Genomic DNA, 12,962 nt, shown 5'->3' on the forward strand with positions numbered 1-12,962 from the left:
TGAAACAGAACACCCTGTGATATTATGAATCAATGTGATCGTTTTCTTCACTCTTGCTTAAAATTATGACAAAAATTGTAATTTATGAATTAATAAATAAGGATTATTAATCTAATCAAACAAATATAATCTAATGAAGATATTAAAGTTATAACAATGTAATCTCTTTATAACTAATGCAATGAACTTAAAGAAAACTGCTTAAAATGGGTTTGTACTGAGACGGGCACATTCTTTAGATAATGTAGGCGCCTGGTACTGTTTTGTTTTTCTGTACTCCTGTATGTCATAAATTTAAGATGTCCCCTAATCTATGTATGACCTCAAAATGAACTGTTATGTTTTTTCAGTTCTCTCTTTAGCTAATGAACAAGCTAGGTGATAAAAGGGTGAACAGTTTTTTCTTTTTCCAGTCTGCCCACATTCTCCAACAGGGCAGTCTCACAGTTTTTTTTCTCACCAAGAATAAAGAATAAAGAAATTGCTTTTAATTCTAAATTGGTGTTTTCCGACTTCAGCACTCACATGTACTATAGAGCAGTGGTTCTCAAACTGTGGTCCGAAAGAAAGGGTGAAAATTGCTTACAATTAATAACTTCTTCGCTAAACGCCATTTTATCCAATCGGATAATGCGAATAATAATCAACTTGCCCCTCACTACTGTTTATATTCTATATTCTATATATAGTATATATATGTCTACTATGAACTATTCTATGATGACGTCATTATAGACGCAGCCTGTAATCATGCACAGTTTATGATTAATTATTAAGTTATACAGTGGTAATTCTTGCTTGTTAAATTGTTTTTCGCACACCCAACTAACGTATGGATAAATATTTGAAGCGAAAGCGGATATCTGAAGAAGAGCACGGGGGTAATGGAAACAGTGGCGATGAATTGAGACATGATGCCGAAAGAGAGTCCGCACCGCGTAAGGCAAAATTACGTAAATATGATCCTGAATATTTACAATTTGGATTCATACCGTACAAAGACAACAGTGATCAGCCACAATGTGTCATTTGTTTAAATGTGTTATCGAACGAAAGTTTGAAACCTGCTAAATTGAAGCGCCATCTTGTAACAAAGCATAATGAACTAAAAGACAAACCCGTTGATTTCTTCAAACGTCGAGCAGAAGTGTATGCAAATCAGCAGAAAATTATTAGAACTGCGACAACAGTGAATGAAAAAGCTCTTAAGGCTTCATATATTATGGCAATGTGAATAGTTAAGAGCAAAAAAGCACACACGGTTGTGGAGAGTCTGATTATGCCAGCGGCTTTAGAAATATACGAGATAATGTTAGGAAAAGAAAGCAGCCGAAAATTACTGTCTATACCAGTATCAAATGATACCATCAGAAGGCGAATTTGCGACATGTCCAATGACATCCAATTACAATTGGTTGAGCGCCTACAAAGCAGTACATTTGCCACACAGTTGGACGAAAGTACCGATATTGCAGGCCAAGCACAGTTACTGGTCTACGTTAGATATTGCTTTGACAATGATGTGGTCGAGGACTTTCTGTTCTGCAAACCTGTGCCACTTAAAACGACAGGTGAAGATATATTTGCAATGCTAAATGATTTCTTCATTGCTAACAAGCTTGAGTGGTCCAGCTGTATTGGAATTTGTATGGACGGAGCTGCAGCAATGACAGGTCATTAAAGTGGGGTTGTTGCACGCGTACGAACTGTTTCTCCGAATATTATTTCCACACATTGCATGATTCATCGCGAAGCTCTTGCTAGTAAGAATTTAAACAAATCCTTCGGTGAAGTGCTAAATACATGCATTAAACTAGTTAATTGGATAAAGTGCAGACCGTTGAATGGACGACTGTTTGCTGCACTGTACGAAGAAAGCGGCTCAGATCATCGACATCTGCTGCTACACACAGAGGTTCGCTGGTTGTCACGCGGAAAGGTACTTCAACGTGTCTTCGAGCTTCGCAGTGAACTGGTATCATTTTTGATGGATAAAAACTCAGAGCTGGTGAAGTTTGTTTCAGATAATGTATGGCTTGTAAAATTGACTTACCTGGCTGATATTTTTTGTCAACTTAATGCACTTAACACATCACTGCAAGGCAGAGATTCAAGCGTGTTGAAAACAACAGACAAGATAACTGCCTTCAAGAAAAAGTTGAGAATATGGAAGACACGAGTACAAAATAAAAGCTGTGATATGTTTGAACTGTTAACTGAATTTCTGAATGAAAACAATATGGCTATTGATAACTTGGCAACAGATATCTTTGACCATTTGTCGGCGGCGATGGAAGAATACTTTGACAGGTACTTTCCAACAGATAACATTGCAGATTATGACTGGATCAGAAATCCATTCAGTTGTCAGCTTACCGACTTGACCGGGAAGGAAGAAGAACAGTTGGCTGAATTGTCTAGTGACAGAAGTCTCAAACTTAAATTTCAAGAACAAACATTGACCACGTTTTGGTGCAATGTTAGGAACGAATATACGCTTTTAGCTGAGAGTGCATTGACTGTGCTGGTCCCATTTGCAACTACCTACCAGTGCGAAGCTGTGATAAAATCTAAGTTTAGATCACGTCTCCAGGTGGAAGATGACATTCGAGTGTGTCTATCAAAAATCTCACCAAGGATAGACCTTCTCTGCCGACAAAAGCAAGCCCACATCTCATTAGTTTCTATGTGTATTAGAGTCTAATGTAATTGTATTTGTAATACATTTGAACGTATTAAATAATTAAAACGTTTACCACTGGTAGGTAGCTGTAAAATTAATAGTCTTACTCTTTATTATTAAATGAACAATGTTGTATTGTAGTTATGCAGTATGAGTATTAAGCATTAAATATTGTAGTTGTAGTTGTTTTGCATTTTTTGTTTTTGCTAAGCAGGCTTTAGTCCTGTGACTTTAGTATGACACTGTATCATTGACTGTCAATAGTTAGTGTTGTTATGATATGACTACAAAGAATGATTTATTTTATAAAGTCTACTTCAGATAAAAGAAGTTTACACTTTATGCCTGTGGCTATGCTATTATAATTTGGGTTGACAAATCAGGCCGCATCAGGGGTCCGCGAATATCGTATGGCTTGTAAAGGGGTCCCAGGACTGAAAAAGTTTGAGAACCGCTGCTATAGAGAACTCACTTTTTGCAGGCACATTAGGTTAAATGAGGAGAATTCACCTCAATGAAGAGTAAAACTTTCTGTTGCAAAAAGGCTAATTCAGAGCAAATAAAAATAATATGCAACAAAAGGAAACATTGAAAGAAATTCATGACCAAATGGATTCACTTCTGGCAGGAGTACCTGCATGTGCTATCAAGCTGCTGCAGATGGTCCAGAATGCAGCAGCCTGTCTAGTACTTAACCAGCCGAGTTGGCTCATGTCACTCCTCTCTTCCAGTCGTTACATTGGATCCTTGCTGCAGTATGCATCAAGTTCAAATTCCTGATGCTTGACTACAAAGTAGTCAATCGGTCAGCACCAGTGTATTTGGAGACACTGGTGAGGTACTCTGCTCTTTCTTGCCCATTTAGGTCTGCCAGGGAACAGCGTCTAGTGATGCCTCCTCTGCTTGGTATCAAGACTCAATCTAGACTGTAGTCAAGAAGCGATTGAAGAACCATCTGTTTTGTGAATATCTGTATAATTTTTCAATTAAAAAAATAAGTTTTATTCTGTGATCTTTCATATTGTTGGTTGATTTGTTGTTGCATTAAGTTTAACTGCTTTATCGATTATTAGTGTACAATTATAAATGTATTCATTAATTACATCTTTTCACTTGTGGCAATGAACTTTGTTACCTGTCCTACTACCCTGGCTGAACAAACAGGCCCTAGCCTAATGTTACTCGATTATGTTTCCTCTTTTGTAAGTCACTTTGGATAAAAGCATCTGACAAGCAAATAAATGTAAATAACTGAAAGGTGCAGATTGAGAAATGTTTGCAAAAGAAAGTGGTCTGGTAATTAAAGTGGATTCAAGGTGCTTGTTAACAGCAGGGAACATTTAAGATGATCAAGGGAAGGATGGTGCCGTATAAAAAAAAAAAAAACTTCAGTTTTCAGTTTGACAAAGCTTTGGGATCAAGGGTGAGACATGATGAAGATTTCAAGTAGTAAACAAATGGAGTGGATGCGCAAAACAGAAGCATTTTAATTAGCCAAGTAAAAGAGTAGAAATAAACCCTAAACAAATATTTATGTAAATGATTTAATGATTACTGTCTACAGATTTTTCCAAGCCATCTAGAAGGAACCACTCTTCACTGTTATTGCTGGGAAACAGACATTTACTGAGAATTGATGTCACCATCTGCACTGTTTAACTGAATATCTGTATAACTGTTGTTTTACAGTACATTAAAAGTCAAGAACTTTTATAGGCTAGTAAACATGTTTCTGCTTTCACTCATTCTAAGTATCACTCTTCAGGTAGCAGAATGAACAACGTGGTGATGTGAGAAGACTTTCAAAAAGCACTGTATTGGCACACACATTAACACTAGAATTACCAGAGCCTACGAAAAAACTCGTAGATCTGGCCCACCTTAAATAGCTTCTTAAAACCATTCTCACCTCTCCGCCAGCGTCTTTTGTCATCTAAATGTACTGATAAAGAGAAGCTGCCAGCAGCCGGCTATTCCATCCCCCCAACGACTTAGAACGTAAACGAGCTTTTCCCAGCTCATGCCTTGATTGATTATCTGGGAGTGAAGTGAAGTTTTAGAGTAGAAATAATAGATTGTTATTTGGCACACATGCATTTCATATGTATTGCATTTCTACAGTAATCTGTGTAAACACATTGTTAAAACAGAAATGTTTTTTATATTCTAGTAGCAAATGACAAAATGTAGGCATAAACTATATAATGTATGAAGCCTGAAGTCCAAATATCAAAGAAACACTTTCACAAAAGGTAAAAAAAAAAGCCACCGCCAAAAAAAGCCACCTTAGTGTGCGACATTGACATGCGTTAGCTATCACTGCTTCCGTGGCGCAACAGTATCAGTCGCTGACTGGGAATCAGAAGGTCATGAGTTCGATCCTGCACAACTCCCTTTTGAGAAGTGTTCTTATTTTCAATATTTTAGAATAAAAAGATACATTTGATTTCAGTCTGTAACAGCTGGTGTAATTTATGATATTTGTAAAGGTTAGCGTTGTTTTTTTTAAAATTCACTTTTCATTGTCTCAGTCGCGTTCAGGATCCTTCCCTACCGCCCCCCACCTGACACTGCTGTTTTCACATAAAGACGCGCTATAGTTCTGCTTTGTATCACGATACATACGACCGCATGTTTTTTTTCCCCCAATATTGCCAGTCCCCACATGTTGCTGTATGCTGTTTCTTTTGTACTCCAGGACATGCAGAGGAAAGCATAGTAAAGAGCAGTAACTTCAGCGCTATATGAAATCATCAGACACTCCCCATCTGACACTGCTGTTTTCACATAAAGACGCGCTAAAGCTCTGCAGTGTACTTGTGACTGCATTGTCGTACCAATGCTTGCGAACTGAAGTGTCTGCATGCACTTTTCGTGGCATTATACGTGTATTTTTTGAGCATGCCCATGTAACTCAAACACAGGAACATATGTTGATGTAAAAGTATAACAAAACAAGTGCACTTTTATTCAAGACTATAACCAAAGAAAAAAGAAAGCAAGTTACAGTAGGAGGTTGATATGACAGCTTGTGTGGTGCAATGCTAAGAACTGCTGATTTCCATTCTGTGCTATATAACTGTTAACATTTGAATCTGATGATTGCATATATCGCTGTCTTATTCAGTGTGCGCAAGAACATGCAGGTGGCCAGTTGCTGAGTGCTACAACGCACATTTTAAAAAAAGAAAGAGACAAATATATGTGACGTTTTGAAGAAATCATTTTATGACGTGAATAGTACCAATCAGAAAACATCATCGAAGTAATGCAATATTATTTGAAAACGTACAGCGTCAGATCGGGTGTGAAGTTATACTGGCGCTGTTTGAGTCAGATCAGAAGCTGAATAAGCTGAAAAAGCTCCTGTTCCGACTCTAAGTAAAAAAGCATGAATTAATCAACAGAAATAACCGCGATTGACATTTTAAAATTAACGATTTGCAGTGCATACCAATTTATAAATTCAATGTCCGTTTAAGGAAAAAAAAAACACTTTCTTCAAAGCTGGGAATCAAACTCAAGTCTCTGTAGCACGGCAGGGCAGCTGTGCTCCAAGTCAGCAAACCGTAGCGTTAAGCCACGGAAGCTGTTGTATCATCCTTGAACCTTTTATGAAAGTGTTTATTTGATGTTTGGACTTCAGGCTTCACAGATTCTATAGTTTATGCCTACATTTTGTAACATTTATTACTAAAATATGAAAAAGTTTCTGTTTTAGCAATGTGTTTACACAGATTACTGTAGAAACGAAACACGCATGAAATGCATGTATTCCAAATAGCGATCTATTATTTCCATTCTAAAACTCCAGCAGTTCAGTCACTCCCAGATAATCAAAAAAGGCGTGAGCTGGGAAAACTTAGTGAACGTTCTGCGACGGTGGGGGATGGAATAGCCGGCTGCTCGCTGCTCCTCTTAATCGGCACATTTAGAAGACAAAAGAGAGGTGAGAACGGTTTTAAGGTGGGCCGGATCTACGAGTTTTTTCGTAGACTCTGGTAATTCTAGTGTTAATAAAAAAAATTGGTTTACTTAACAGAAAACAATTACTCACCTGGAGATTGGAGAGCTGAGTGAATGCTTTTTCACAGCCTGGATGAGCACATTTATATGGCCGGTCTCCAGTGTGGATTCTAGGAGAAATAAAAATGTACAATTTGAACCCATTCCAGCTTGAGTCAAGCTTATGTATTGAGAGTTGTATGATAATGAAGACTCTTTCCTGATGACTGGGAGTGGAACTACGAATAAAAATCATCCGTTGACCTGATATATACTTAAAAAAATCTAAAATTGTGAAGAAATCTGTACATGTATATTTCAGATCTTCAGCATGCATTGATTAACAAGCATTGATTAATAAAAGTAAAGAAAGACAGACCTGGTGTGCTGCTGCAGGTGAGAAAGCTGCCGAAAAGACTTCTCACAGTAAGAGCAGTGGTAAGGCTTGACACCCAAATGGATGCGTAGATGCTGTGCCAAGTAGGAGGCATTGGCAAATGACTTGGAACAGTGTGGGCATTTGTGAGGTTTGGCTTCTGTGTGTGACTTGGAGTGGATCTGCATTTCTGACTTGGTGAAGAAAGTCAAGGGGCATACTTTACACCTGTTATAAAAAAGAAACACGAAAAAATGCTGTAAGTCATGTTATCCATAAAATAAAAGTCAAAATATAGCAGAAAATAATAAAAATAGAAAGAATGAAGCAAGACAGCAGACTTGCTAGGAGCAATTGACTAAACAGTAGCATTAGTATGAAATGTAGAATACCAGCACATTCAACCTAATTCCTAAAATATTTTGCAAAGAAATATAAAATCAAGAGAAAAAGAGAACAAACATCCTTTCTATGAAAGGAAACAAATATGATAAAAAAATTAGTAGCACATTAACCAAGAACAGAAAATACTGGTTCAAAGAGAAATACAAACAAAAAATGTAAATTATTGTGGTTGATCATGTTTTTATTATTACTGAGATGTTTTATTAATCCGCCTGGTCTTCTGGTTCCAATATGTTTTATCACTTTGTGATAATGTGATGCTTTGAGGAATTCATGCATGTGGAAAACTTAAGTAAACATATAAATACAACAAAGAGTCTAAAATAGGCATCTTCCAAATAAAGCATCAACAAGTGTTCCTTAATTATCTGTAATGTGTTTAAAGCTTAAGTGATCTATAATGGCTCTTAAAAATATGGCATAACTTAGACACTGTTCACAAGCAAAAGAATCTGTTAGTGGGCAGCAGCTGTACACTGTATGCCAGGACCCCATAGTTGTGTTATTTAATTATGAGGCATGTTCCTGCTCTCTAGCAAACTCCAAAATTACTAATAGTAAAGTTTTGATTTCTCACTGAGTTTCTGAAAGATATGTTTTGTAATCATATCTTTGAGTATATTCACAGATAATGACTATCCCAGCAACATTCTGCAAAACCTGGAGGGGACCCCTGTGCACCACACAACACCTTCATGTAAATGCTTACACTCATAGTGGGCAAGTGTTGCTCTCATCAAGTAACTTAACATCTTCAGAATGTGGGGAGAAACAAGAGTACCTAGAAAAATATACAAAAACATAGAGCAAACGCTATACAAACAGTAACTGAGCTATAACATGAAGCCAGGAATGTGACTATGACACAGGAGTGCTATCCCTCATAAACTGAATGTTTTAATAAAATACAAATTTAGGTGTATTTAGTTAGTCACACTTAGTAATTTTTCTCAATACCTAAATATACAAAAACAGCATGCACTGGAAGAATTTTTTTTTGCTCAAAAGGAGATTAGGAACAATCTGTCTAAATACAAGTTGCATTAGCAAACCAGGGCATACTATTTTTACTACTGTAACCTTATTTTGGCCTGAAACCCTATGTCAGTAGGTTTAGGATAAGGTTACTGACCCCATGGTGTGTCATAAAAAAGTTACTAATTGAGGTTGTCATTAGTAAAAGCAACTAGCTGTAAAAAGTTCTATTCAAATCACCCAAAATGTGGGTGCACTCAGAAAATTTTAATTAAACCAGCAGTGAGAGCTCTGTTTTGGAATGAGAGTTAATATTTTTAAGTTTTCACATCACTGTGAGTGTATTATTCAACACTGGAAATGCATGATGCTGCTCAACAGCCCTTCAAAATTAAAATGCTTTAAGGTCATTTCACATAGCTGGATTTTTACATGGATTTTTAGTTTAGAGTACATTTACACAATCTTAACAAGTTGGGGGACTCACGGCATGTTTTCGTGACTACCAATTATGTAGAGTGACATAGTCAGTAACCCAATCCAAATAATCTGTAACTCACCCCAACATAATCATAGGGGTTAGCTTGGCGTGCATGAAAGCAGACAACCAATGATTGCTCACCTGGAAGGATAATGTATATAATACAGAGACAAAGTATAAGAAGTACAGGTGTTTGGACATTACAAACAGAAGAGGCTGGTCTGTCTGATATCTCATGTTTTATGTACCACAATAGAAAGAAAAAAAGACTAACCGAAATTGGCATACCTGCAAATCATTCGTTAGGCAACTGACTCTGTTGGGCACAATGTTATTGGCTGTTAGAAATGGATGAGTTTGCAATACCTTGGAAAAGTGAAACTGTGCCGAAAAGTCATTACACATTCACATAATTTGACATCTCCAGCGATTTCCAGTTGTGTAAATTGACATAATCAGGAGAGAAAATCGGCAATGGCAGTTGTACAGTGTGACATTCCCTATGAGTAAAAGTTGTGTAACGTGAGATCGGCTTTACTACAGTAAACGTTTTAAAAGCAGTTTCTGTGCAAGTTCAAACAATTACCTTTGGAATTATTAAAATCTTCTGCAGTGTCACCCCAGGTTAAACTACTGCAGTACATTCACCAGTAGAATCAGCTTCCAAATAAGAAACTAGTTTGAAGGAAACCTTGCAACCATGCAGCCCTCTAAGAACAGAGACCCTCACAGTTCATTTACATGATTAGGTATATGACTACTTTGACAGAAGTAACAGTGAGCACATCTCATGAGTCTAGTGACGAGGAAGAGAAAAGGGAGTGAATTTTTCTATTTATGATTTAAAGATGGACAAGGGAGTTTGAACTGCCATCTCACTTTTCCAACAGATGTGAAATATGAAGTAATGTATATTTTGGGAACGTACATCAGCAATTTGCTTTAAATTACATGTACCAAAAAAATTTATGTTTTACTCAAAGTCCATAGTATTCATTGTTCTGAATCAGATACATTAGATACCACAATAGAAAACATAGCTGATTCTTTCATTTTGGGAAAAGAATTACAAAAAATATGAGAAATGCACAAAAGAAGTAAGGGGAATACATCATAAAAAGACTACATTGCCTTGCATTAAACTCAAGACACACAAAATCTTTCTTAATGTATATTAAGAAAACATTTTGCAAACATAGATGATCTGGGCTTTATTTTGCTCAACACTCCGAAAAGTACGTTATGTCCAGCTTTTGCTGAATTTTACCCTGGGGAAAAATGTTTACTTACTAAATATTAAACACAAGCTTCGGTTGTGGTATTATCTGAACACTATTTAAAAATCGATACTAGTGGTCTAAATTCAGGATGATAGTTCTAAGAAGCATGAACTATGCTCCACATCTTTTACAGACAGGACTCAAATAATTCCAGCTTACTTAAATATCAAAAGAACACCATGCATAGACACAAAGTCCAATCATTAATCAAAACCTGATGGCAATGACCATTATTCTTGTTGTGATATTCTTCACGCCCCTTATATTTCAGATGAACGAAACACTAATCAGTTATGTAATGCCAAGCGTAAGCCTCTAATTGTGTACGACTGCAAAAACCATACAAAGATTGCTTTAGTTTTTCTCAGAAAAAAATATTACTAACTAATATAGATATAACAAGCAAACACCAATTTTTTAAAAACAATGAAAGCAGGAAACTAATTTTGACAGACAATACAGATTAAAGCACTGTTACAGAGAGCACTCAGATCATACTTGCTGTCTATAAAGCATTCACCAAATGCTGCTGTAGCTTGTAGCATACATGTAGCAGCACAATGTTTGATGAAAGCAAGGCATGGAACAGCAGAAATACCTTTATTTTCCTATAACTAAAATATGTTATTCATGATGCTCATTTCATCTTCAAAAATGATTTTTTCATTAATAATTATATTGAATGTAAGTCCAGATGACAAAACTATTCTTAAATACAGTCAAAGACAAAATGCATTCCTCTTTAATATTCACAGAGCAAATATGGAAAGAATAATGTTCAGGCAGAAGAAGCCATAAGCAAGTGCTCACCATAGCAAGCTCTAAACTTTACTACTGACAATAAAATTTGGACACTACTGTTGACTGTATTGTCTTTGGCTTGCTTGATACCTAAAATGGTTGAGTGCTCTCTATAAAAAAATGTCACCAATAATGAAAGCTGCAATTCCCCATCTTGGATTCCTTACACTAAATCAAAAGAACCCAATAGCCACCAGTGTATTATTTTTTTTTTCTCCCCACAAATTAATTTGGCTGCTAGTGCAAAGCAGGACACAAGACTGGGAATTGCTTAAAAATATGTTGTGTGATTTGTTAAACTCTGTAAATGAAACACGGTATCTGGTACTCTGTAAGTGGTACTCTACCGCTTATTTTCCAACCTGTACGTTTTCCCCTCTTTGGCAGTGATTGTGACGGTGGACTGGTCATTGCCCGATGCTAAGATAGGATATGGCACCACCAACAGCGGACCAGTATTCTCAGCCTTAATCTTCTTGCGGCCACGTTCTGTCTTGGTTGGGACTCCCAACAACCCAGATAGTCCTGCACTCTTGGCTGGTTCCAGAGCTGGTCCACTGGCCAATCCTGACACATGATTTGGAGATGTTGCTCCACCAAGACGACTCTGGTTGGATGAGGTGGGAGTGGTTGGGGTAACAGCCTCTGATGTGCGTGATGAAAGGGAGAGTCCTGGTAGACAAACAAGAGAGGGACATAATGTGAAGATACTGAATTTGAAAGTTTCACTGTCTTTGTTAAGCCTCAGTCAATTTAGAAAGGGAAAAGCTAATTGGTAAATTACAAGACACACTTTATTAACTTTCAGATACACTTATTACAATAAAGCGCCACAGGAGTCTTGTGATGTCATCAAGTACAAGACCAGAATCCAACCTAGATGCAGTGCCACTTTATTGCCACTCATGCCCACTTGGACAAATTAAAGTGGATAACTAACCAAAAATGTGTATATCTGTACCAGAAAATTGGCAGAGTTTTTAGATTCATACATGAATGATTCCTAGAATTGACAGAGTTGAAAATCTGATAACAAGAATAATATTTTATCTGTGAAATAGTTAAGCTGCATAATAAATAATTTCCCCTTGTTGTAAGTTTCGTATTTCGTTTTACATAACAAAGATGCAGTTATGTATGGTTTCCATTGTGGCTTATTTTAGAACAGCAAACAGATGAAAAGAACAAAAAGATGATCAAATTATAAATCATGAAAAAGAATCAAAAACAAAATAAAGAACAGTCTGTAATATAGTTCAAAAGATTTTGCATAAGGAATATCGTCTGATACATTAATGTAAGGTACTATTAATGTAATGTGAACTTTCAATTGGAAGACTGAACAATTAGAACTATTTCTACAAAGTTATGATGTTATTTTGGAGTAAAATATATTAATTTCAGTTAAAAATACAATGAGTACAACATTCAAAACATTAATGTTTAAAATTGAATTATGGCATAATTGAAACTAGCCATTATAGAGAACTATATGAACAGAAGAGCAGGTACATAAGATACATGCAGAAATATTAAAAAAAATAGTTACATAGAGGTGTGGCAAGTATAGAGATAAACCTTACAGAATGTAAAGTGGGGTTTATTACTAGAACACAGTATATGAGACTCCAAGTTAAAGATACTCCAATAGAGCATACCAAAAATGTTCATTATATTTTAAACTGACTAAATACTGGCAGAAACATGATCTAGGGACTTACGGTCCATCGAAAACAGATGCCACACTCATACTGGGACAACTAGAGTAGCAAATCAACTCAACATGAATGTCTTTGGGATGTACAAGGAAACTGAACTTTCTGGAGAAATCCTTCATTTACAACTCTTCACACACAAGTGACTTAGTTGTAAACAGAATCCTGGTTCTGAAGCTACAGTATGTGTAATAGAATGAACCATGCCAACAAACACTTAAGGAATAAGAGCTCAAAGTCT

General features: G+C 36.4%; 1 protein-coding gene across 5 annotated transcripts in view; it reads right to left on the reverse strand.

The window, feature by feature from the left end:
• Positions 1–12,962, reverse strand: part of LOC114656226 (zinc finger protein 362-like) — a 147,286-nt gene that overhangs the window by 21,046 nt on the left and 113,278 nt on the right. For 4 of the 5 annotated variants that reach the window (XM_028807698.2, XM_051930377.1, XM_028807696.2 and 1 more), the window contains exons 5-7: positions 11,354–11,678; positions 7,068–7,292; positions 6,741–6,819 (exon numbers count right to left, since the gene is read on the reverse strand). In XM_028807698.2, coding sequence (XP_028663531.1) covers positions 6,741–6,819; positions 7,068–7,292; positions 11,354–11,678 — 629 coding nt within the window. The remainder of the gene's footprint in view (positions 1–6,740; positions 6,820–7,067; positions 7,293–11,353; positions 11,679–12,962) is intronic. The other variant, XM_028807697.2, reaches the window with a different exon arrangement.

Source organism: Erpetoichthys calabaricus, chromosome 8, assembly GCF_900747795.2.
Source record: "Erpetoichthys calabaricus chromosome 8, fErpCal1.3, whole genome shotgun sequence".
NCBI classification, from domain to species: domain Eukaryota; kingdom Metazoa; phylum Chordata; class Cladistia; order Polypteriformes; family Polypteridae; genus Erpetoichthys; species Erpetoichthys calabaricus.